The sequence below is a fragment of the Chiloscyllium plagiosum genome, unplaced genomic scaffold, assembly GCF_037043375.1.
Source record: "Chiloscyllium plagiosum isolate Xiang-an unplaced genomic scaffold, Cpla_swu_hap1 HiC_scaffold_14, whole genome shotgun sequence".
NCBI lineage: Eukaryota > Metazoa > Chordata > Chondrichthyes > Orectolobiformes > Hemiscylliidae > Chiloscyllium > Chiloscyllium plagiosum.
In genome coordinates this window covers 71,818,326-71,842,684 of record NW_028270152.1, presented here as the reverse complement: position 1 = coordinate 71,842,684, position 24,359 = coordinate 71,818,326, and the positions used below count along the sequence as shown (strand labels likewise).

Genomic DNA, 24,359 nt, shown 5'->3' with positions numbered 1-24,359 from the left:
AAAGAATCATAGAATCTTTACAATGCAGAAAGAGGCCATCCAGCCCATCAAGACTGCACCAGTCTTCTGAAGAGTATCCCATCTATACGTAGCCCACAGTCTAAGAATAAGTGGTAAGCCATTCAGAACTGAGATGAGGAAGGATTTCTTCACTTAGAGACTTGTGAACCGGTGGAATTCTCTCCAGCAGGGAGCTGCTGGGGCCAGTTCATTAGACAAATTCAACAGGGAGCTGGATAGGGCACTTGCGGCTGCGATTTCATAATCAGCCATGATCATATTGAATAGTGGTGCAGGCTTTAAGGGCCAAATGGTCTACTCCTGTACTTATTTTTTATGTTTCTATCCTCGTAACCCCAAACTTACCATGGTTAATCCACATAGCCTGCATATCACTGGACAACACGGACAACCTAGGATGGCCGGTCCACCTAATCTGCACATCTTTGAAATTTGGGAAGAAACTGAAGAATCCGATTGAAACTCGCACAGATGCAGAGAGATTGTGCAAACTCCATACAGACTGTCACCCAAGGCTAGAAGTGAACCCAAGTCCATGGAACTGAGAGGCAGCAGTGCTAACCACTGAGCCACCATGCTACACTTGCTCCACCTTGACAGCAATGCCTACATTCTAAGAAAGAATAAAAAGTTTATAATACACCTGTTGCCATCTTTTCATTAGTCTTAAGGTGCCTGGCATCTTTTTAGCCAGGCATGAATACACTTAAATAAGAATTCAGTGATCTCCAAAGCCATTTTAAGTGTCTAGTGAGTGAAGTGTCTACCAGGATACAGATTCGTAAATGTAAAATTTGGTGTGCAGTAAGCAGAGGTCCTTTGAGTCAAGGTAAAAGCTTATTCTGTGGGGCCAAATGCTGCTCCTTTATTTTTCCTCCAATTCCATGATCACAGAAATCCTTAGGTTACCATGTTGCTAGTTAGAGTGGCCACCTCTCCGCCTGACAATGTGAGAGTTCAAATTCAGAGAGAAGCACTAGAGCAGCCATTTGGGGGCAGGGAATATATTGGCTGTAGATTAATGATGCTTGATCCTTGAAAAGGGCTGAGCATCCTAACATCTCCATCTCTGCCTCAGCTCATTACCTTCAGAGTCGACCCTTACAATGTTTTCCTGGCCAACATCAAAACTTTCATACTCTTTAAACTTAATTTCATAAAAAACTCTGCTGCTGGTATCCTGACATGCAGTAAATTCTGTTCATCTATAACCCCTTTACTTGCTTACCTCCATTGTCCCTCGTCTACTCAGGTCAGGGGTTTAAAGTCCTCACTTTTGTATTGAAATCTCTCCATAGCCTTGCCCCTCTTAACCTCTGCAATCCTCAAAGAAATCTGTTCTCCTATTCTGACTCTTCGCATCCAGGTTTTAGCCTGTCAACAATGGTAGCCACAGGCTGATCTGCCGAAGTGTAAACAACTCCATTGTTAAACCTATTGACCTTTCTCTCTTCCATTACAAATATCCTTAAGGCATATCCATTTGATTATTTGGCTTTGATCACTATTATGGAGTTTATAGAGAAACAGTATCAGGTCCTGAGGGAATGTGGGGTGTAAGGAGTCGGGGAGGTGTAGCTGAGTGGTAGTGTGTAGTAACTGGCAGTGTCAGTTTAACAGTTATCCAGGAGTCAGATTACATCTTTAATTGCCTAACTTTCCCTGGGTAACTAGCTACTAAATTGCAATGAATACTCCAAGTACTCTATTTGAAATAGAGGTGCAGAGGGATTGTACAAGAAAATCTTTGATTTCCCTGGCCATGTTATGTCTGTGATTCCACAGTTCCCAATGTGCATTTCCCACCAACACTACAGAAACCACTATCTGATCATCAGAAAATCCAGGTCAATATTTTCCTAAGTGGATAGGTTTATACTTTGTTTATAGTGATTCCTGTGACACCATATACATATTAGCAGTTGGTTAGCTCAGTTGGCTGAATGGCTGGTTCGTAATGCAGCATGCTATCAACTGCGCAGATTTAATTCCTGTACTTGCTGACACCACCATGGATGTCCTACCTCCTCAACCTTGGCTCTTGTCTGAGGTTTGGTGGTTAGAATCACGATCAGTTATGTCTATCTAATGAGAGAGTGAGACTATAGTGACTTTATATAACATACATCTTTTATTAGAGGAAAGTATTACCAATCCAAAGAACTACAAATAGGGGATAACTAAAAGCTGGAAAAGAGGTGGACTTGCATTAATCTCTCACAGAACAAGAGGAAGGTATGATTGAATGTCAATTGTGATAAAAATTAGGAAGATTGCACAACAGACATAATTTGAAAGAACAAAGAGATCCCTGAGGGTTCTGGCCTTGGAAAAGTTACAGATATAGGATGGGTAAGATATGAGGGGATATAAACTTAAGGATGAGCTTTAAATTTTAATTTTTGGAGAACCAGGATCAAACATAAATCATTGAGGACAAGAATGATGGATCATAAGATTTGTTGTTGGATAAGAAAAAGGCAACTTAGTTTTTGATTATTCCCCAAACTCTCCCGGGATGGTGGTAGGAGCCGTGGTCACAGGATTAAAGTTCTCCTAAAATCAAAACGAACTACGTATGGTGAAAATGGAAACTTCCATTTTCCTCCGAGTTTTGGTTCCACTGTGGGACAAACTGTGCCTTTTATGTTCTTATTCCCAATATTAAATTATTTAACTGTTAACCATATTAATTTCATTGCAGGCTGCATATATGCAATTCACTCTGCTGATTGTAGGCACATTACTTACACTCCATCAAACAATAACCAAACTATTCACTTAACTCTTGTATACTTGATGTGGAGACGCTGGTGTTGGACTGGGGTGTACAAAGTTAAAAGTCACACAACACCAGGTTATAGTCCAACAGGTTTAATTGGAAGCACACAAGCTTTTGGAGCACCACTCCTTCACAACCACCTGATGAAGTAGCGGCACTCCGAAAGCTCGTGTGCTTCCAATTAAACCTGTTGGACCATAACCTGGTGTTGTGTGATTTTTAACTCTTCTATACTGGTTTACTGCACTGTCCAAACAGAGTTTTGGGCTGACTGTTATTCAAACAGAGGGCTGCCTGCTATAATACTACCAGTCAGATGAAAAATAAAACAAAACTACATATGTTAGGAAAAATTCTGGAAATGCAGAATACGCAAAAAGATTTTATGCAATCAAGATTATGAATCAACTGGTGTTTAAATAAATATCACATCAGTTGAAAATGACTTTGTAAAGAGCAATTGGTGTCTTTCGTTTCCTCAGCTGGTGGTGATTACCTGTGGAGGTTGAGAGCAATTTTCCAGGTATGCTTCCTTTATTGGTCCTAGGGCTTCTTCCTTATCCCAGGGATTATTATATGGCTACAGGAAAATGTTTCATCATAATCCTTCAGACATAATACTGTGGGGCAGGATCAATAGAACAACAGGCCTTTAGCTGCCTGTCACTTTTGCATTCATTTATATTAACCTTTTTGGAAATACAACCCTTGTCAGCAAAGGATATTTTTCTGCAATACAGTAAATTTCTGATACAACTTTAGAGCATATCCACCAACATATTAAATGTACTCCACCTTTATTTTTTCCATTGTTGTTATAGTATCTTGGGCTGCCTCTTCTAGAAGGGGTCTCATGGATTCCAACTCTTCCTGCATTTTAGCCACATCCTCTGCAGTGCGCAGAAGCTACAGCACAAAAAAAGGAAAGATTCAGTAAAACTTTCACTGAATGACATTTAGATCTAGAAATGTATCAGCATGAGCTGTTACTATGTTGAATGCTTTAGTGTTGAAATGAGCAATTTTACTTAACAATGAAGTAGCCACAAACCTCGAGTATTTCTAAAAGATAGATACACTTTGTTGGTGTTTTTCATCTTGTACTCATCAGGCCATTTTGCAAGAACACAAATTCAATGGGTAAACCACCAATTACAGTGACTGCACGGCAATGTCTCCACCAATCAGAATCCTCTTGGCAAGTAATCAGCATTCTCCTCTCATGCAGTATAAATGTTCGTTCACCCATGAATTTACATTTGTGAAATATTTTATGAGTGCAAGACAAATGCTTTGATCAATGTGATTTTTTTCAGCAATATTTGAGTTCAGTACAACCAAATTGGGATGGACTTCAGTTCATGGGGCACTGGCACCAGTACTGCAGCAGAAGGGAGTTGTTCTGGTGTGTCAGGATCCTTGTGAATTAAATGGCTTTAAACTAATTAGAGGAGAGGAGAGGTCGGGAGAGGGAAATGTAGTCTTACAAAACAACAGGATATGGAATTAATACAGGGAAGCTATATGGATAATGAACACGGAGTGAGAAAGGAATGGCAGAGTGTACAAATATAGAAAAACAGCAGTAAATAGGATCAAAAGTGGAAATAGTGGTAAAAACATAGAGTTAATGAGTTTTTACTTGAACACATAAAGCATTTGACAGAATAAATTAACTAAGAGCACCAAAAGGTTAATGTGTATAATCTTATAACCATTAGAGACACATAATTACAAGGATCAGCAAGCTTTGCATCATCAGGATGGAGAGATCACATCTGGTGTGAGATATAGCTAAGTTAGTGTATAGTTCGGGGGCTTTAGAGGCAGATTAACAATTTGGTGCAGAAGGTAAGAGGTGCGTTTTGGTAGATAGTTTGTAAAGTCTTTATAAGGATCAGGGATCTGGCACAAAACAAAGAGTGACGTCACAGGAAAACGTACATTCATTGGTTAGTAATAGCGGCTAACTTGACTATCTATTATAGGTTGCTTTCAGATTGAAGGTTAATACGAGAAACATATGAGATGCAGGGTAAGGTGATATGTTGCATGATATAGGAGCTGTTGAATCCCATTGTGGGAGTATGAGCAGCTAGGGGCTAAATTACAAAGCAGAATCAAAAGGTAAAGATTTCCAGATTACTACATGAGCCACGAACTAATTGGCAGAGAATCTACAATATTAAAGAGGTAAAACACATGGCTCAAAAACTGGTGCGGGAGAAATGGGTTCAAGTTCATGGGGCTGAAAGAACTGTGGATTCTGTAAATCAGAAACAAAATCAGAAATTACTGCAAAAGTTCAACAGGTCTAGAAACATCTGCGGAGAGAAATCAGAGTTAACATTTCGGGTCACTTGACCTGAAACGTTAACTCTGATTTCTCTCAGCAGATCTTTCTAGACCTGTTGAACTTTTGCAGTAATTTTTATTTTTGTTTTGAATTCATGGTACATTGGCACTAGTACTAAGGAAGGAGGAAGCTGTTCCAATGGGATAGGTTACACCTGAATCATGCAGAGTTCTCACTGATGGTAGAACTTTTAAGCTAAGTATTTTCAGGGGTGTGAGTGTTCAGTTGCACAGAAAAATTATTAAATTTAATGAAAGAAGGTAAGATTGCAGGTTAGTGATAGGGTTGGTTGTTATAGAAAATTGAAAGAAGGAACAGAATTTAACATTGTACCAAGGAACCATAAAAGTACAGGGAAACACAATAATAGAACAAATATCTTGATACTTGAAGTATTTGGAATAAGTTAGACAAACTGATGGTCCAAGTTACGGAAAATGATTACACAGAGATCAAAAATGTGAACTTAACATGCAGGGATATTTGACCTTTCAAAGACATAGGAGCGATGGAAAAATTGTGGGAGATGACCTAGGCTTGGTTGATGTAGAGTGCATTTGGACAGAAATAAGAAGACATTGATGGTAATATTGTATAGACCCCCAAACAGTAGCACTCTGTAGGATAGGCTATAAATCAACAAACTATAGGAGCACACAAAAAGAACAGAGTAATAATTATGGGTGACTTAAGTATTCATGTAGATTGGGTTAATTCAATTAGAAAGGGTAACAATGACAACTAATTCATGGAGAAATATTAAGCAAAACAAAAAGAACTGCAGATGCTAGAAATCAGAAACAAAATCAGAAATTGCTAGGAAAATTGAACAGTTCTGAAAGCATCTGTTGAGAAAAAGGAAAGTTAACATTTCGGGTTCAGTTCTAAAGAAGAGGTGCTGCTTTCTGTCCCTAGATGCTACTAGAACTGCTGAGTTTCCCCAGCAAATTCTGTTTTTGTTTGTGTTAATTCATAGAGTGCAATGGGGATAGTTTCTTACAGCAACATGTCATGGAGCTAACTAGGAATCAGGCTACTTTGGATCTGCTAATGGGTAATGAGGCAGGTTTAATAATTTACCTCCATAAAAAAATCCCCTATGAAGTAGTGACCACAACATAGAGTCATATAGTCATAGAGATGAACAGCACAGAAACAGATCCTTCGGTACAACTCGTCCATGCCAACCAGATAACCCAACCCAATCTCGTCCCACCTGCCAGCACCCGGCCCATATCCCTCGAAACCCTTCCTATTCGTATACCCATCCAAATGCCTTTTAAATGTTGTAATTGTACCAGCCTCCACCACATCCTCTGGCAGCCCATTCCACACACGCATCACCCTCTGTGTGAAAAAGTTGCCCCTTAGGTCTCTTTTATATCGTTCCTCTCTCATCCTAAACCTATGCCCTCTAGTTCTGGAGTTTCCCACCCCAGGGAAAAGACCTTGTCTATTTACTCTATCCATGCGCCTCATGATTTTATAAACCTCAATGAGATCATCTCTCAGCCTCTGATGCTCCAGGGAAACAGTGCTAGCCCATTCAACCTCTCCCTATAAAGCTCAAATCTTCCAACCCTGGCAACATTCTTATAAATCTTTTCTGAACCCTTTCAAGTTTCACAACATCCTTCCTATTGAAAGTAGACCAGAATTGCATGAAATATTCCAAAAGTCTAATCAATGTCCTGTACAGCCGCAACATGACTTCCCAACTCCTGTACTCAATATTCTGACTAATAAAAGAAAGCTACCAAAAGCATTCTTCACATTCTGTCTACCTGCAACTCTTCTTTCAAGGAGCTGTGAACCTGCACTCCAAGGTCTCTTTGTTCAGCAACACTCCCTAGGACCTTACCGTAAGTCCTGTTAAGATTTGCTTTCCCAAAATGCAGCACCTCACATTTATCTAAATTAAACTCCATCTGACACTCATCAGGCCATTGGCCCATCTGATCAAAGATCCCTTTGTAATTTGAGGTAAAATTCTTCACTCTCTACTATACCTCCAATTTTGGTGTCATCTGCAAACTTACTAACTATACCTCATGCTCATATCCAAATCATTTTTATAAAATGAAAAGTAGTGAACCCAGCACCGATCCTTGTGGCACTCCACTGGTCACAGGCCTCCAGTCTGAAAAACAACCCTCCACCACCATCCTTTGTCTTCTACCTTTGAGCCAGTTCTGTATCCAAATGGCTGGTTCTCCCTGCATTCCATGAGATCTAACCTTGCTAACCAGTCTCCCATGGGAAACCTAGTCGAACGCCTTACTGAAGTCTATATAGATCACATCTACCGCTCTGCCCTCATCAATCCTCTTTGTTACTTCTTCCAAAAACTCAATCAAGTTTGTGAAACATGATTTCCCATGCACAAAGCCATGCTGAATATCCCTAAAAGTCTTGCCTTTCCAAATACATGTACATCCTGTCCCTCAGGATTCCTTCCAACAACCTGCCCACCACCGACATCAGGATTACCAGTCTATAGTTCCCTGGCTTGTCCTTACCACCTTTCTTAAATAGTGGCACCACATTAGCCAACCTCCAGTCTTCTGGCTCCTCACCTGTGACTATCGATGATACAAATATCTCAGCAAGAGGCCCAGCAATCACTTCCCTAGGTTCCCATAGAATTCTAGGGTATACCTGATCATGATAGAATTGAATATTTAATTCAAGAGTGAGAAACTTGGGTTGGAAATAATTGTGTTCAACTTAAATAAAGGGAGTTACAATGAAACAAGGATAGAGTTAGCTGAAGTGAAGTGGGCAGATAGATTAGCAGGAATGAAAGTAAGCAAACAGTGGTAGACATTTAAGGAATTCATGGCTCACAGCAAAAATAAGGAGGAAAGATTCTAAAAGAGGGATAAACCAATCTTGGTTATTCAAGGAAGCGAAGGAAAGTCTTAAGTTGAAAGAAACTCATACCAGGATGCAAAAGTTAGTGATAGCCGTAGAGCCCAGGATAAATTCAGAATCTAGCAAAGGATAAAAAATGACCACAAGGAAAATAAACTATTGGACAAACTAGTGAGGAATATAAAAAACTGAAAAGAGCTTCTTTAAATATGTAAAATGGAAAGGAGAGGTCAAAATGGACATAGGCCACTTAGAAAATGAAGCTGGGGAGACAGTTTTGGGGAACAAAGAAATAGCAGAGGAGTTAAACAGGTATTTCACATTAGTCTTCACAGTGAAAAATACTTTGAACATACCATTAATATGAAAGAATGCAGAGGAAGTATTAAGTACCATCACCATCACTGGTGCAGTAGTACAGTATATTGGACAAACTAATGAAGCTAAAGGCAGATGAGCTCCTGGCCCTGATGACTTGCACCCTAGGATCCTAAAAGAGGTAGCTATTGAGATATTGGATGTATTGGTTATAGTTTTCTAAAAATCATTGGAGAGGTACCAGAGAATTATAAAACTGCTGATGTGACACCCTATTCAAATAGAGAGGGAAGCAAAAGGTAGGTAACCATTGATGTATTAGCCTAACATCTATTAATGCAAAAGCATTGGAATCAATTATGAAGGAAGCAGAAAATTTTGAAAATCATAAGCTAATCAAGCAGATTCAGCATGGCTTTATGAAAGGGAAATCATGTCTGAGTAACTTATTAGAGTTTTTTTGAGGAAATCATAACTAGAGTGGATAGAATGGAACCAGATATGTTTTATTTGGACTTTCAGAAGATATTCATCAAGGACTTCAAAAAATGTTAACTCATAAGTTAAGAGCCCACAGTGTTAGACGTAGTAGGTTGGCATGCATAGAGAATTGGTTCATGGGTAGGAAACAGCCAGTGGGGATAAGAAGATATTTTTATGTTGGCAACCTCAGACCAGAGGAGTTCTACAGGGATCAGTGCTGAGGCTGAAAATGTTTACAATATATATTAATGACTAGGAAGAAAGAAATGAATGTACTGTCGCTAAGTTTTCAGATGACACTTGTTATGGACTAGGACACACCACTCAAAACATTCTTAAGCAGGCAGCCCAGACCATAATTTTGCAATTTCTTTCAGTAATTGTACAGTGAAAATTACCCACAGTGAGTTAGCTAGGTTGTCTACCAGGTTTTAAAACAGACAAAAATTTATTCACAAAATTACAAAATGAAACACAAAGAACAGAATAAAGAACCCCTACAGAACTCAGTCTATCCAAACTAGACTTAATTATGCAGTTCCGAACACACACACAAGGGTCCGAACACACAAGCATGCTTACTACCAACCTGCTGTGAAGAGCCAACTTAGAGAAATGATGAAACAAGCCTCAAACCTGCTGTTCTTTGGGAATCTAAAAGTACCAAAACCAACCAGCAGTGATCAGAATTTTAATATAACATATTTAACATAACAGAATGTAACTCATTCGGGGTACCACCTTGTCCAGACCACCTTTCATCCTGTTTCTGTCCGTTCTTAGCATTTGTATCTTTATACCGATCAGCACAGAGAAGAGGCTAAGCAAGTCCAGATAGCTCTTGGGTGTGATGTAGTTGTATCTGGAAAGCTCAGCCCGATACTGCAAGGATTTCTTTGCAACTGTTTGATGAATAGACACACACATCTTAACCTTCAGGGAAGAAATGAAGAAAGCTCAGTTTTTCATGCAGATTTTAACAAGAAATTGTAGAATATTATTTTTAAAATCCAAGCAATTGAAGTCTCACCAATGCAGTCATGACATCTGGCCTGGATTCTAGCTCTGGCAGCTCTCCTAGGTAAGTATTAGCAACAGACATAAGTGCTTCAGTTGGCCATTCATTAAACCAATCAATGGTACAACAATTCACAAGAGATGGGAACTGGCGCAGACGAGCCCTGAATACTTCTCCAATTGGACTGGGGGCATGAAAACATAGCAGATTCTGATGAGAATTACTCACGAAAATATCACAAGTAACCTTTAGTCATGCAGTGTTTAGTTAATTAACAATCATGGAGTGTGATTTAACCAAATTGTAGATTTGATAGGCAACTTTGAAAACCTTCTTGTTTTCTAACTTAGCTTAACGTCAATACTTACAGAGGTAAAACTCAACCACAACTTAATACTGCTTGACAGAGAAACATTCTTAGGTGCACCTACACCAAAGGGATTGCAATGGTTCAAGACGTAGTTCACTGCCACCTTCTCAAAGACAGCTCATCTCACATCCCATGAAAGAATAAAAAGAACAAAATAATGAGAGAGAAACCTTCAACTTATTTAAAAAAAGACATGGATTTTTTAAAATAAGTTGAAAAGCTGTATCCTGCAAGACTGCAGGTGCTGGCAAGTGGCATTTGAATGCGCGGTTAGTTTATTCAGCCATTCCAGATATCTGTGCTAGGTTGTCTCTGTCTGTGCTGTTTTTCTGGTTCTATGATGCCTTGGGCAGTTACTCTCATCTCACTTTTCGAATTGAGGTCTTTGGTTCATGTTTCGACCAAGTCTTTGATTCATCCCAGCAAAACTTAAATTGAGCATAAGTGAGCAGAATATTGGTGATATTGATTGGCATAGTAATTGTTTGGTTTGGATTTGCCCTGCATTTTGTGGACAATTTTGAACTTTGTCAATTAGATGCAAGTGTTGACCTTATACTGAAACAGTTTGACTTTGGGTGTGGCTAGTTCCTTTGCAGCCTTGATCTGTCATGTCAGGGACCTCAAGAAGAGGTAAAAATGAATCTTCTAATCAACACGTCTGTCTGAAGATGATTGCAAGTGCTTTAATTTTGCCTTTTGCACTAACTTGCTGGGTTCTGCCATTAATAAGGAGAATATTCATGGAATTTCTTCCTTCATTTAGTTGTTCAATTGTCAACCACCACTCATAACTAGATGTTGCAGGACTGCAGAGTAATGATCAGATTTTTTTTAATTTTGGGATCACTTAGCTCTTCTATAACAAGCTGCTTCTGCTGTTAAACAAACATAGAGTCATAGAGATGTACAGCATTGAAACAGACCCTTCGGTCAAACTCTTCCATGTTGACCAGATAACCTAACATAATCTAGTCCCATTTGCCGGCCCATATCCCTCTAAACCCTTCTTATTCATATACCCAGACACATGCCTTTTAAATACTGTAATTGTAGCAGCTTCCACCACTTCCTCTGGCAGCTCATTCCATACACACATCATTCTCTGTGAAAAGGTTGCCCCTTAGGTCTCTTTTATATCTTTCCTCTCTCACCATAAACCTATGCTCTCTAGCACTGGAATCCCACACCCCACCTTGTCTACTTATCCTATCCATGCCCTTCATAATTTTATAAACTTCTATGGGGTCACCCCTCAGCCTCCAACGCTCCAGGGAAAATAGTCCCAGCCTATGCAGCTTCTCCCTATAGCTCAAAACCTCCACCCCTGGCAATATCCTTGTAAATCTTTTCCGAACCCTTTCAAGTTTCACAACATCCTTCCACTAGGAAGGAGACCAAAATTGCATGCAATATTCCAAAAATGGCCTGACTAAATTCCACATGTGTTAATGTTTTGTAGCTCCGCTAGGTCTACACTTACTACTTCTAGCACTCCTGCAGGAATGTTCTCCTCAGCTAGCTATTGAAACCTGTGTTAGTTTCCTGGTTTGATGGCACTAAGGGAGCAAGGAATATGCAGGGCAATAAGATTAATGATTGTGGTGGAGAACAATTCTGTTGCTTCTAGTGCCTCACAATCCCCCATTGAGGTGCAATTTTGTGCTACTAGGTCTGTTCTGAATCAACCTTATTTAGTAATTGATTGAGACCTCCGTGTGAAAATGGGACTTTTCATTTTCATAAAAACTTTCTGGTGGTCACTTTTACCACAATTGTCATGGATAAATACATCTGTGACAGGTAGACTGGTGAGGAGTCACTTGGCAGATATGTTCTTCAGGACTTGGCCAGGTGGCTAGTAAATGTACTACCAAGCAACTCTTGGCGATGGGTATTGAAGTTCTCCATACAGTTAATTATGTGCCTTTGCTATCCTCAGTGCTTCTTTCATGTGGTATCCAACCTCAAGGAAGGCTGAATTATCAGTTCAGGGAGACAGTTGGTGATAATCAGCAGGATGTTCCTTTGTGTGACCTGATATAATAGAACTTCGTGGAATTCAATATCGATGTAGAGCACACTCAAGAGCATTTCCTCCAAAATCTTATAACATCTTGCTGCCTGCTTTATTGGATTTGATGTGGAAATGGGATGTCCTTCCTTGAAAGGACTTTATTGAACTAGGCAGGATTTTACTACAATCTGGATTCATGGTTATCAAACTGAGCCTAGCTTTTTATAACTAGTTAATCAATTGTATTGGGTTCAAATTCCTTAGCAGCCATAGTAGAATTTGAATTCGTATTTCTGCAGCATATGTCTAAGTTTTGGATTACTATGATCTTACCTGTATGCAACTATTCCATAGTGCAAACAACTCTGGGCATTGCTGATTGTTAGAGAATAGACATTGGCCCTGACACTGTGTGCAAGGTAATCTGGAGCTCAGAGTCCTCAGTTCTGGCCAATACCAATCAAATGGTTGGGATATTCTGACAAATTTTGGGGCCCAATGGAATTAAAGCAGACAGCTGCAAGGATTGCTTTCTTAACCTTGGGCCAACCAGTTTTATTTTCTAAAAATTCAGTTCCGCTCTGCCACCTTAAAATTTCTTCAGTAATTATTCTATTTGAATGTCAGAGGTAATTTCATTGTTGTAATATTATTACTTCTTTGCTAAACTGAATGTTAAAAAGTTTTGTTTGAACACTTTCAATATTTTGGCCTTGAACTTATGCTGGTAATATTGCTGAATGAACACAATGTATTTGTTTGATTTAATTGAGGGCAGTTTTAATTGAAGCAGCATCCTGTATTTTATAAATTCATTCCAGAATCTTTACCCTCATCATATTTCACACTATTTTCAATAGAATCACTTTAAAAATGGTTTGATTGACTTCACTCAAATACCCTCTTCAAACATCTGCTCAGTTTGATTTCCCTCAAGAAAAATAATAGCTAATTGCTGTTTATTCTGTAATTTTTCAGATGGTCATTTAATGCTGATGTTGCCTTTATTTTTGCTGTCTTTTTTCCTTCATCACCATCCTATTTGCCTTCCTTAACTTCAGTTTTCCAATTTTACAGTTTCATTTTATAAATTATTATTTTGTATTTTGTTGTTTCCTCGATTTTATTCAACATATAGTTTAAAATATTCATTTTATTGTCTGTTTTTAGATTTGCCTCTCACGTTTCTTTTGATAAGGATTCAAACATTCATACAATCTGGTCCTTGATTAGCTGAGAGCTTGATGAAAAGGCTGGTTTTACTGGTTTATAATCAGAACATTCTCACAATATTAACTTTGGACTTAGTTACATCACTGAAGTGAAAAGCTTGACTTTTTTGTCCTTTTTCTGCACGATATTAGATACTCAAAGTTGCTTACTGAGCTCATAAGTGAGGAGTATCCCTTTGAACAAATTACATCAGTAGATGTCATGTCACTTTCACCCCACCCAACACTATCTTTCAGCTGAGATAGCAACTTCTTCACTGGACAGCAGGATAAAAACTATCTACAGAGGAACCTTGATTATCTGAAGGACATGGGCTGGCAGTATTTCATTCAGTTAATTGAATTTCGGATAATTGAACACCAGATAACATAGTTTAACCAAGCATCGGGACCTTGTGATCTTGCCAGATAATCCAAAATTCAGATAATCAAAATTCAGATAATCAAGGTTCCCCTGTACTGATCAAAATCTATCAACATTCCCTTTGAAGAAACAGCTTGCTTTCTGCTGGGAAACTGTATGTGTAGAGCTTGACACAACAACGGGAAGAAGAATATGAAGGGTTAAGACCATAAGAAATAGGAGTGGAAGTAAGGCCATTTGGCCCATCGAGTCCACTCCACCATTCAATCATGGCTGATGGGCATTTCAACGCCACTTACCCACACTCTCCCCGTCAGCTTATTCCTTACGAGATCAAGAATTTATCAATCTCTGCCTTGAAGACAGTTAATGTCCCGGCCTCCACTGCATTCCATGGCAATGAATTCCACAGGTCCACCACTCTCTGGCTGAAGAAATGTGTCCTCATTTCCATTCTAAGTTGACCCCCTCTAATTCTAAGACTATGCCCATGAGTGTTAGTATCCCCGCCTGACGGAAACAATTTCCCAGCGTTCAACCTTTTTAAGTCATGCATTATCTTGTAAGTTTCTATTAGATCTCCCCTCAACCTTCTGAAATCCGAATGAATACAATCCCAGGATCCTCAGCCATTTATCGTATGTTAGGCCTACCATTCTAGAGATCATCCATGTGAATCTCCGCTGGACATGCTCCAGTGCCAGTACATCCTTCCTGAGGAGTGGGGCCCAAAACTGGATACAGTATTCTAAATGGGGCCTAACCAGAGTTTTATAAAGTCTCAGTACCACATCACTGCTTTTACATTCCAACCCTCTTGAGATAAATGGCAACATTACATTTGCTTTCTTAACCATGGACTCAACCTGCAAGTCAACCTTTACAGAATCCTGTACTAGCACTCCGAGATCCCTTTGTACTTTGGCTTTATGAATTTTCTCACTGTTTATAAAATAGTCCATTCCTGAATCCTTTCTTCCAAAGTGCATGACCTCACATTTGCTCACATTGAATTTTATCAGCCATTTCTTGGACCATTCTCCTAAACTGTCTAAATCTTTCTGTATTCTGGATTAGTGGTGCTGGAAGAGCACAGCAGTTCAGGCAGCATCCGAGGAGCCTCCCTACCTCCTCAGAACTATCTGCCTGTCCGCTAACTTCGTTAATCAGGAGGAATGGTCTTGATTGTCACTCAGTGCAGGCATTTTTGAAACTTAATGATGGGAACAATCTGGTTTGGTAGGTATCAGCAGGAAAACTTACCTCATGCACAGCACAGTATGAATATTATTGCGTACACGTTTTGTGTATGCAGCCATCATATTGGCCTTGGTTGGCTGCTGTCCTAGATCCTGAACTACTGGTTTCATTGCATTGAAGATTTCCTCTTGCTCATCAAAGCTGTATAAATTTGGAACATCTCCTGAATTCAAAATGTTGTTTACGTCCTCTAAAAATGACTCATCTTTGATCTGAGAAAAACAATGACAAAAGTCGACTTTAAGTTGCCTATCAAAAGTTGTTTTAAAATAATGTTAACAGTTCTGACTATTAAATCCACCTGTCTTGAATTATTAATCAAGGGTGGAAATGAGTTGCTAATTGTGTGAATCCTTAAAATTCTAAAATTCTGTACTTGTCCTTTCTGTTTTATCAATGATTCTCTTTGGAGAAATTCAACATAAGCTCAACATATATCCCTAAGATAAAGCTGTCAAAAATACGTTAACATTTTGGATACATTTGGAACCAGAAGGTAAGAAGCCATACAAAGATAATTTACAAATACTAGCCTCGAAATGACTGTTTGCAATTTTTGCTTACCAATGCTTGTAACTTGTGCCATTGGTGAGTTGAAATACACACACAAAAACAAAGGGGGTGCAGGGGTAGTCTGGCACACTGACCTCTACACCGCTGAAGCCAGATGCCAACTCGAAGACACCTCCTCCTACCGCCCCCTCAACCATGACCCCACCCCCATCACGAAACCATCATCTCCCAGATCATACAGAACATCATCACCTCAGGAGATCTCCCACCCACAACTTCCAATCTCGTAGTCCGGGAATCCTTCACTGCCCGATTCTACCTCCTTCCCAAGATCCACAAGCCTGACCACCCTGGCCGACCCATTGTCTCAGCATGCTCCTGCCCCACCGAACTCATCTCCACCTATCTTGATACTGTCCTATCCCCTCTAGTCCAGGAACTCCCCACATATGTTCAAGGTACCACCCACACCCTCCACCTTCTCCAAGACTTCTGTTTCCCCGGCCCCCAACACCTCATCCTCACCATGGACACCCAATCCCTCTACACCTCCATCTGCCATGATCAGGGCCTCCAAGCCCTCCGTTTCTTCCTCTCCTGACGTCCACAACAGTACCCTTCCACTGACACACTCATTCATTTGGCTGAACTGGTCCTCACCCTAAACAATTTCTTGTTCGAATCCTCCCACTTCCTCCAGACCAAAGGGGTAGTTGTGGGTACTCGTATGGGCCCCAGCTATGCCTGTCCCTTTGTTGGCTACGTAGAACAGTCCATCTTCCGTAGTTATACCGGCACCATCCCACAGCTTCCTCTGCTACATTGATGACTGCATCGGCACTCCCGCGAAGAGGTTGAGCAGTTCATCAGCTTCACCAACATATTCCACCCCGACCTTAAATTCACCTGGACCATCTCTAAGACCTCCTTCCCCTTCCTGGGCCTCTCCATTTCCATTAATGACAACCGACATGACACTGATGTTTTTTACAAACACACCGATTCCCACAGTTACCTGGATTACACCTCTTCCCACCCCACCTCCTGCAAAAATGCCATCCTGTATTCCCAATTCCTCCGCCTCCACTGTATCTGCTCTGAGGAGGACCAGTTCCACCACAGAACACACCCGATGGCCTCCTTCTTTAGAGACTGCAATTTCCCTTCCCAAGTGCTTGAAGATGCCCTCAAACGCATCTCATCCACATCCCGCACCTCCGTACTCAAACCCCACCCCTCCAACCATAACAAGGACAGAACCCCCCTGGTCTTCACCTTCCACCTTACCAACCTTCACATAAACCACATCATCCGCTGACATTTCCGCCAGCTCCAAATGGACCCCACCACCAGGGATATATTTCCCTCCCCACCCCTTTCCACTTTCCACAAAGACCGTTCCCTCTGTGACTACCTGGTCAGGTCCACTCCCCCGAACAACCCAACAATCCGTCCTGGCACCTTTCCCTGCCACCGCAGGAATTGAAAAACTTGCAGCCACACCTCCCCCCTCACCTCCATCCAAGGCCCCAAAGGAGCCTTCCACATCCACTAATATCATTTATTGTATCCGTTGCTCCCAATGTGGTCTCCTCTACACTGGGGAGACTGGACGCCTCCTTGCAGAGTGCTTTAGGGAACATCTCTGGGACACCCGCACCAATCAATCCCACCGTTCCGTGGTCCAACATTTCAACTTCCCCTCCCACTCTGCCAAGGATATGTAGGTCCTGGGCCTCCTCCACAGCCACTCCCTCACCACCCGATGCCTGGAGGAAGAACGCCTCATCTTCCACCTCGGAACACTTCAACCCCAGGGTATCAATGTGGAGCTGAAAATGTGTTGCTGGAAAAGCGCAGCAGGTCAGGCAGCATCCAGGGAACAGGAGAATCGACGTTTCGGGCATAAGCCCTTCTTCAGGAATCAATGTGGACTTCACCAGTTTCCTCATATCCCCTCCCCCCACCTTACCCCACTTTCAAACTTCCAGCTCAGCACCATCCTCATGAGCTGTCCTACCTGCCAATCTCCCTTCCCACCTATCCGCTCCACCCTCCTCTCTGACCTATCACCTCTAACCCCACCCCCATTCACCTATTGTACTCTTTGCTATCTTCTCCACAGCCCCACCCCCACCCCCCACTTATCTCTCCACCCCCAAGGCTCCCTGCCTCTATTCCTGATGCAGGGCTTTTGCCTGAAACATCGATTTTCCTACTTCCCAGATGCTGCCTGACCTGCTATGCTTTTCCAGTACCACTCTGATCTAAACTCTGGTTTCAAGCATCTGCAGTCCTCACTTTTGCCTACAAGAATAAAACCATCTTTCTAGGCAATAATGTTGATTAATTAAATGTTTGTCACAGCCAATTATTCAAGGAAAACTGCTGTTTGGGAGAATTCTGTCTACAATTTTATTTATTATAAATACACTTTTGGTAGTGCAAAACCTGAGTACTGCTGACAAAAAGACATATTTTATTAAAAATTTTCATCTTGAACTCATCAGGAAAATACCGAAGTGAAGGGAAGGCAACATTTATACTATACAAGGAGAGTGTGGATTAGGCTTTGGTTACTACAGATGCTGCAATGTAGAATTGATGATAACAGTCAACTGCCGGGTTTTGTTTAAATTTTAAACAAGGCAGGTTGACTCTGATTAGTCAAGCCTTAGCCTGAGAAACGAACATGAGCAAGAGTGTCACTTTTTGTTGCATTGGTTTCTACAGCCCTCTGCAGTAATGAGTTCCACAGATTAATCACCCTCTGACCGAAGAAATTCATTCTCATCCGAGTTCCAGAGTCATTCCATCAATCTAAGGCTGCACCCTTGGATCCAAGTCTTTCCAATTAGTGAAACATCTTCTGCATGTGCATCTTCTAGGCGTCTCAGTCTTCTGTAAGTTTCAGGCAAATCCCCTCCTCGTCCTCTAAACTCTATTGAGTTCAGAATCAGAATCCTCAACCATTCCTCACATAACAAACCCTTCACCTCTAGAACCATTCTTGTAAACCTCCCTCCAACATCAGCACATCCTTCCTTCAATACAGGGCAAAAAACTGATCACTATATTCCAAATGCCTTATACAGCCTCCATCGTACATCTGTAGTCTAAATGAATGCTAACGTAGCATTTGCCTCACCAACTGCCAACTGGACTTGCATGTTAACTTTAAGAGAACTATGAACTCTCAAAGCCCTTTGTGTTCAGATTTCTAAAGCCTTTCCCCATTTAGAAAATAATCTACATCGCTACTCTTCCTACCAAAGTGTATCACTTCACTCTTTCCCATATTGTAATCTATCTGTCACACTTTGTCCACTCTCCCAGCCTGTTCAAGTCCTTCCATTGCCTCCCCACTTCCTCAACAAGACCTGTCCCTCCACCCACCTTTGTGTCATCTGCAAACGTAGCAATAATGCCCTGTCCTTCGTTCAGATCATTAATATATAACTTGAATAGTTGTGGTCCTAACACAGATCCCTACTGGAATTCCAAAAGTCATCAACTGGCATCTCTGCCTTCTGCCAGTTAGCCAATCCTCTACCCATGCCAGTATCTTGCCCCTAAAACCATGGGCTTTAATCTTATTTAAATGTAGATGGACAATGAGAAGGGCATAACTGATGAAGATAATGGAAAGATATTTGAGTATAAGAGACAGGTGAAGGAAGAATTGAGAAGTAGAAGAGAGGAGGGTGCAATGGCAGATAGCAGACAATGAGGGAGGCAGAGAGCAAAGGCAGGAAAAAGAAACAAACAGGGCAGTGCAGTGGTGGAAGGGAATAACAACAGTATATGTGGGGAGTACACTGTGCAAAGTTGCAGGGTCAGTAAATACAGCTGTTGGAGAGAGATACCTGTGTGTCTACAAAAAGAAAGGTGAGCTGTTGATAGTGTATTCCTGCTTTCATCAGGATCCCTTTGATATCTTCTCTCCATTCTACTGTGCCGTAATTTTTAGCAAGTTCAATTTGAAAACATTCAAATTCAGCCCTGTAAGAAAAAATGGATACTTTTAAAAATTACTGAATAACAAGATTTTTAAAATTCTCATCTTGGCAGTCACACCATTTTGCTTTCAATTAGATTCAAAAGGTTTAACCTTCAGATAGATTCAGTGAGAGGACATATATAATGATAAATACACAGAGTAACAGGTTAAGTAATCTGAGAGACAAATATCCTGCTTAATGCAGACTTGACATTGGCTAACACCATCCATAGAGATGTCACAGCATAATCCAAGTTATATTGCATGTATAAGCTCTGGCTAAGTAGTTTGTAGGCATTCCTAAATTTTCAAAAGTCCCTTATGTGATATTTGAGTTTACATACTTCTGCCTCAGAAAAAAATTCCATACATTTTCAAGAAAATTAAAGGAACATTATCAATGTTGTGCTAAGAGAAATTGAGGACTGCAGATGCTGGAGATCAGAGCTGAAAATGTGTTGCTGGAAAAGCGCAGCAGGTCAGGCAGCATCCAAGGAGCAGGAGAATCGACATTTCGGGCATGAGCCCTTCTTCAGGAATGAGGAAAGTGTGCCAAGCAAACTAAGATAAAAGGTAGGGAGGAGGGACTTGGGGGAGGGGCGTTGGAAATGCGATAGGTGGAAGGAGGTTAAGGTGAGGGTGATAGGCCAGAGTGGGGGTGGGGGCGGAGAGGTCAGGAAGAAGATTGCAGGTTAGGAAGGTGGTGCTGAGTTCGAGGGTTGGGACTGAGACAAGGTGGGGGAAGGGGAAATGAGGAAACTGCAGAAGTCTGAGTTCATCCCTTGATGCGAATACTCCCTTTGATGCTGCCAAGGCAAGCACAATGGAGGCTTTACAGTAGGCTTGGATCTTTCATCTGGCATCATAGGTGGCCTCTTATTAAATTGGATAAATTGCAGATTCTGCAGGAGAGGGGAGGTCTGGATTTCCCAGAGTTTAAGAAATACCAATTGAGTTCTTTACTATCCTATGTAGCTGAATGGGCCTGCCAGGACCCGCGATCAATCTTGTTGGACATTGAGACCTCCCAGACAAAACACCTTCTCATTAATTTGTTGTTTATGGACAAAATGAGAACTGTTATGGACTACTGCAGAAACCCGATTATCCTAAACACAGTCAAATCATGGAGAATGATGTGGTAGGGTGAGGGCAATTTACAAAGAACTTCCCCCTTCACTCCCATTGTGGGAATGTTGGGATTCCGGCCAGGGATGAAGAACTCTGGCTTTAAGCTCTGGGAATCTAGAGGAATCTCCTGTTTGGGAGATTTATTTGATGGGAAGTCATGATGTCCTTCGAGCAGCTGCGTCAGAAATTTGAGCTCCGAGGAGAGACTTCTTTCATTACTTCCAGGTTAGAGACTTTATGCAAAACAATACTACATTGATGGTTAGTTCCCTATAAGTTAGATATGGAAAGGAGAGTGCTCTGGTCTACGGGCGCCCTCTTGGTTAACACTGCCTATCACTTGTTAGGAAGTAATGTCTCGAAGGACATTGAGCAGTTATGCAGAACCTGGACTCAAGAATTGGGGGTAGAAATCTCATCAGAGATGTGGGACGATATTTGGGAAAACATTAGGAAAATTTTGATTTGCAATAGGACCCAGGATATCCAATTGAAAGTACTTCACAGGGCTCAATTGGCACCAGAACAGCTTGCGAAATTCAAGACAGGAGTTTCCCCAATGTGCCGCAAGTGTAAAATAGATATTGGTACTCTTACTCATTGATTGTGGTCATGCCACAAGCTTTGCAGGTATTGGGATACCATATTAAGTGTTTTGGGAGAGGTCTTGGGAATTGAGGTTAAGTTGGATCCGGTATCCCTCCCTTTAGGTCTTCCAGATCTCCCCTCTTTGGGCATGCATGTGAAGAAATTGTTTAATATTCTTTCATTTTGTGCAGAAAATGGCGGCCATACTTGAATTATATTAATGCAGATTTATCGGCTATACTGATCAGAGCTTTGTGTAGCCGTGAGGGCTATGTCTGGTGGTCCGCAGGCCCCTGGGGGGAAGAATCCTGAACAAATGCGGGTTTGCTTACGAATGCCCCCAGTGGTCGGGAGCTTCGGTGAAATTGCGTTGAGTTTAGTAAATAATTTAATTTAATATAATTTAAGTTACCTTTGTATAACTTGGTCTAATTTTATTTTGTTTGTTTATTTATTTTTCTTCTTTCTTCCTTATTTATTGAATTGTAGTTTTTAATAGGTTTTTTTTGTTTTTTCCCTTACATTTCGGTAGTTTGTAGAGTAGAGTCATAGTTTGTTTCCTATTATTGTTATTACATTTAAAGTTGTTACACTATTTTGTAGTGGTTTTGTCATTTTATAAAAACTTAATTTTTTTTTCTCAATAAAAAATATTTACAAAAAAGCTACAATGCTAGCAGTGTAATAGGATCCTTTCATTACGGAGCTACCTTTGTCGCTCTGGTGTTTTTGTCTAACTCTGCAAGAGAAACAAATCTGATGGCTCAATAGTCCATGAAAGGGATTATAGTAAAATAGAAAATGATAAACAGTAAAAGAGAGGATTTAAAAATAGCTTTAGGCTATAATGAAAGCATATGCTTGTTCTAATTACACAACAGTGAAACCTGCAGTTAACGAGGAGTACAATTGTATATTCAGCCGACTCTCATTTGTAATTGAGTTTTGAATGATATCAGTGGAAATAAGTTATCAATAAACGTTGACCTCTAAGGTGGCAGTCTTGAATGTATGGTTATAAATACAATTCTGCTTGTTTTTATAAAGGATTAAGTATTTGAAGGGATTTTAATATTTTGAATGGGTTTTTTTCATGGATAGGAATGCTTTTGAATATAATGCAGTTTATAATACATATTTAAACTACCTACTAATTTAATTATTAAATATTTACATTACTTTATTGTATTTCATCTTTCACCTCAAGGGATGTGACAAGTTTAGGATAGAACAAAAGGAAGGTTATGATAAAGTGGAAGTCAGACAAAATCAATGATAGTGTTCGGCAAAAGAAAATGGTAATGAGATAGTAAATAAATAAAAAAGAGGGTTTTAGAGGAGGTACAAGTGAAATTGTGAAATCATCACGTATAGCTGATGGGATAAGAAGAATAATTTCCCACCATCTCTCTATGTGGCCTCCTATGTCTTAGCACAGCTTGCTTCTTTCCAAGATCCACTCGTTCCCCATTTAAAATACACCTAGTCAAATACTCACCCAACTGTCCCTTGATTAACAAACAATCATCACATGTTCCTTTGTCTCAGGCATCCTTGCCAGATCACAACACAATCTTCACTTCATTTCTGCTTTTATCCCTCCCCTATTCTTCTAGCATCGTAACGTTCTCATGTTACATCTTACTAGCTTTTATACTGAACACATTAACCTCCAACAAGTACCTTCAACATGATGCCACAATCAAATACATCTTATGGTATCTTCACCTTCCAGCATTCCAAAGGGGCTGGTACAACCACAACATCCCGATCCATTCTCTATCATCTCTATAGCCAATTCTCTTTACACAGCAATGTGCAATGCAAATTTGCATACAATTATCCTTTTAATCCTCCCTTCTCACTATCCTGCAACCTAAACACTTCTTCTAGGTGAAACACCAATTTGCTTGAACTTCTTCAATTTAGTACACAATATTTGTTATATGCTTGCTGTATGCTAGGGTTGCCAACATAGTTTAGGTTACTAGTTAGCAGAATATCCCCATTCAGTTTCTAGTTATGACTCTGAGCTTTTAATCATTAGTCATTATAATTTTCTGCTTCACTCCCACTTTAGCCTCTCTTTACTCAGCTTCCTACACCGTGACACTTAATATAAACTTAAGCAACAGTATCTCATGTTTTGACTGGCTGAGATATTTGTAACATTGACAGCCACGGGTGAGTTGCTGGAAAACTGGAGGTTGGCTAATGTAGTACTATTATTTAAGAAAAGAGGGAAGGAAAAGTAAGGAAACTATAGACTGGTAAGTCTTACACAATGGTGGGTAAATTGTTGGAGGAGATTCTGCCGGACATTTACATGCATTTAGAAAGGCAAGGACTGAATAGGGATAGTAACCATGGCTTTATGCCTGCAAAATTGAGTTTTTGAAGAGGCGATAAAGAAAATCAATGAAAGCAGAGTGGTAGATGTTGTCTGTATGGACTTCAGCAAAGCACTCAACAAAGCATTCAGCATTCTGGAATGGTAGACTGGTTAGTAAGGTTAGATCACATAGAATTAGGGGAGCTAGCTAATTGGATACAAAGTTATCTTGAGGGTAGGAGACAGAGTGTGGTGGTAGAGGATTGCATTTTGGACTGGAGGCCTGTGACCAGTGGTATGCTACAAAGATCGGTGCGCTGCATTTTGTCGTTTATATAGATGATTTGGATGTGAATAGAAGAGGTACAGTGAGTAAGTTTGCAGATTATACCAAAATAGATGGCGTAGTGGACAGTTAAGAAGGTTATCTCAGTGTACAATGGGACTTTAATCAGATGGGCCAATGGGCCTAGGAGTGCCAGATGGAGTTTAATTTAGATAAATGAGTGGTGTCACATTTTGATAAGGCAAACCAGGGCAGGACTTATTCTGTTAATAATTGGGCAATGGGACGTTTTGCTGAACTAAGAGACTTAGGGTTGTAGGTGTATAGTTCCTTGAAAATGGAGTTGCAGTAAGACAGGGTGGTGAAGAAGGCATTTGGCTTGCTTGACTTCATTGGTCAGAGGAGAAAGTGAGG

General features: G+C 40.5%; 1 protein-coding gene across 2 annotated transcripts in view; it reads right to left on the bottom strand.

Moving 5' to 3' along the window:
• dnah1 (dynein, axonemal, heavy chain 1) overlaps positions 1-24,359 on the bottom strand; it is a 422,195-nt gene that overhangs the window by 131,543 nt on the left and 266,293 nt on the right. For both annotated transcript variants that reach the window (XM_043708503.2, XM_087994517.1), the window contains 5 exons: positions 19,475-19,610; positions 15,099-15,307; positions 9,865-10,036; positions 9,576-9,767; positions 3,599-3,709 (listed from right to left, as the gene is read on the bottom strand). In XM_043708503.2, coding sequence (XP_043564438.2) covers positions 3,599-3,709; positions 9,576-9,767; positions 9,865-10,036; positions 15,099-15,307; positions 19,475-19,610 — 820 coding nt within the window. The remainder of the gene's footprint in view (positions 1-3,598; positions 3,710-9,575; positions 9,768-9,864; positions 10,037-15,098; positions 15,308-19,474; positions 19,611-24,359) is intronic.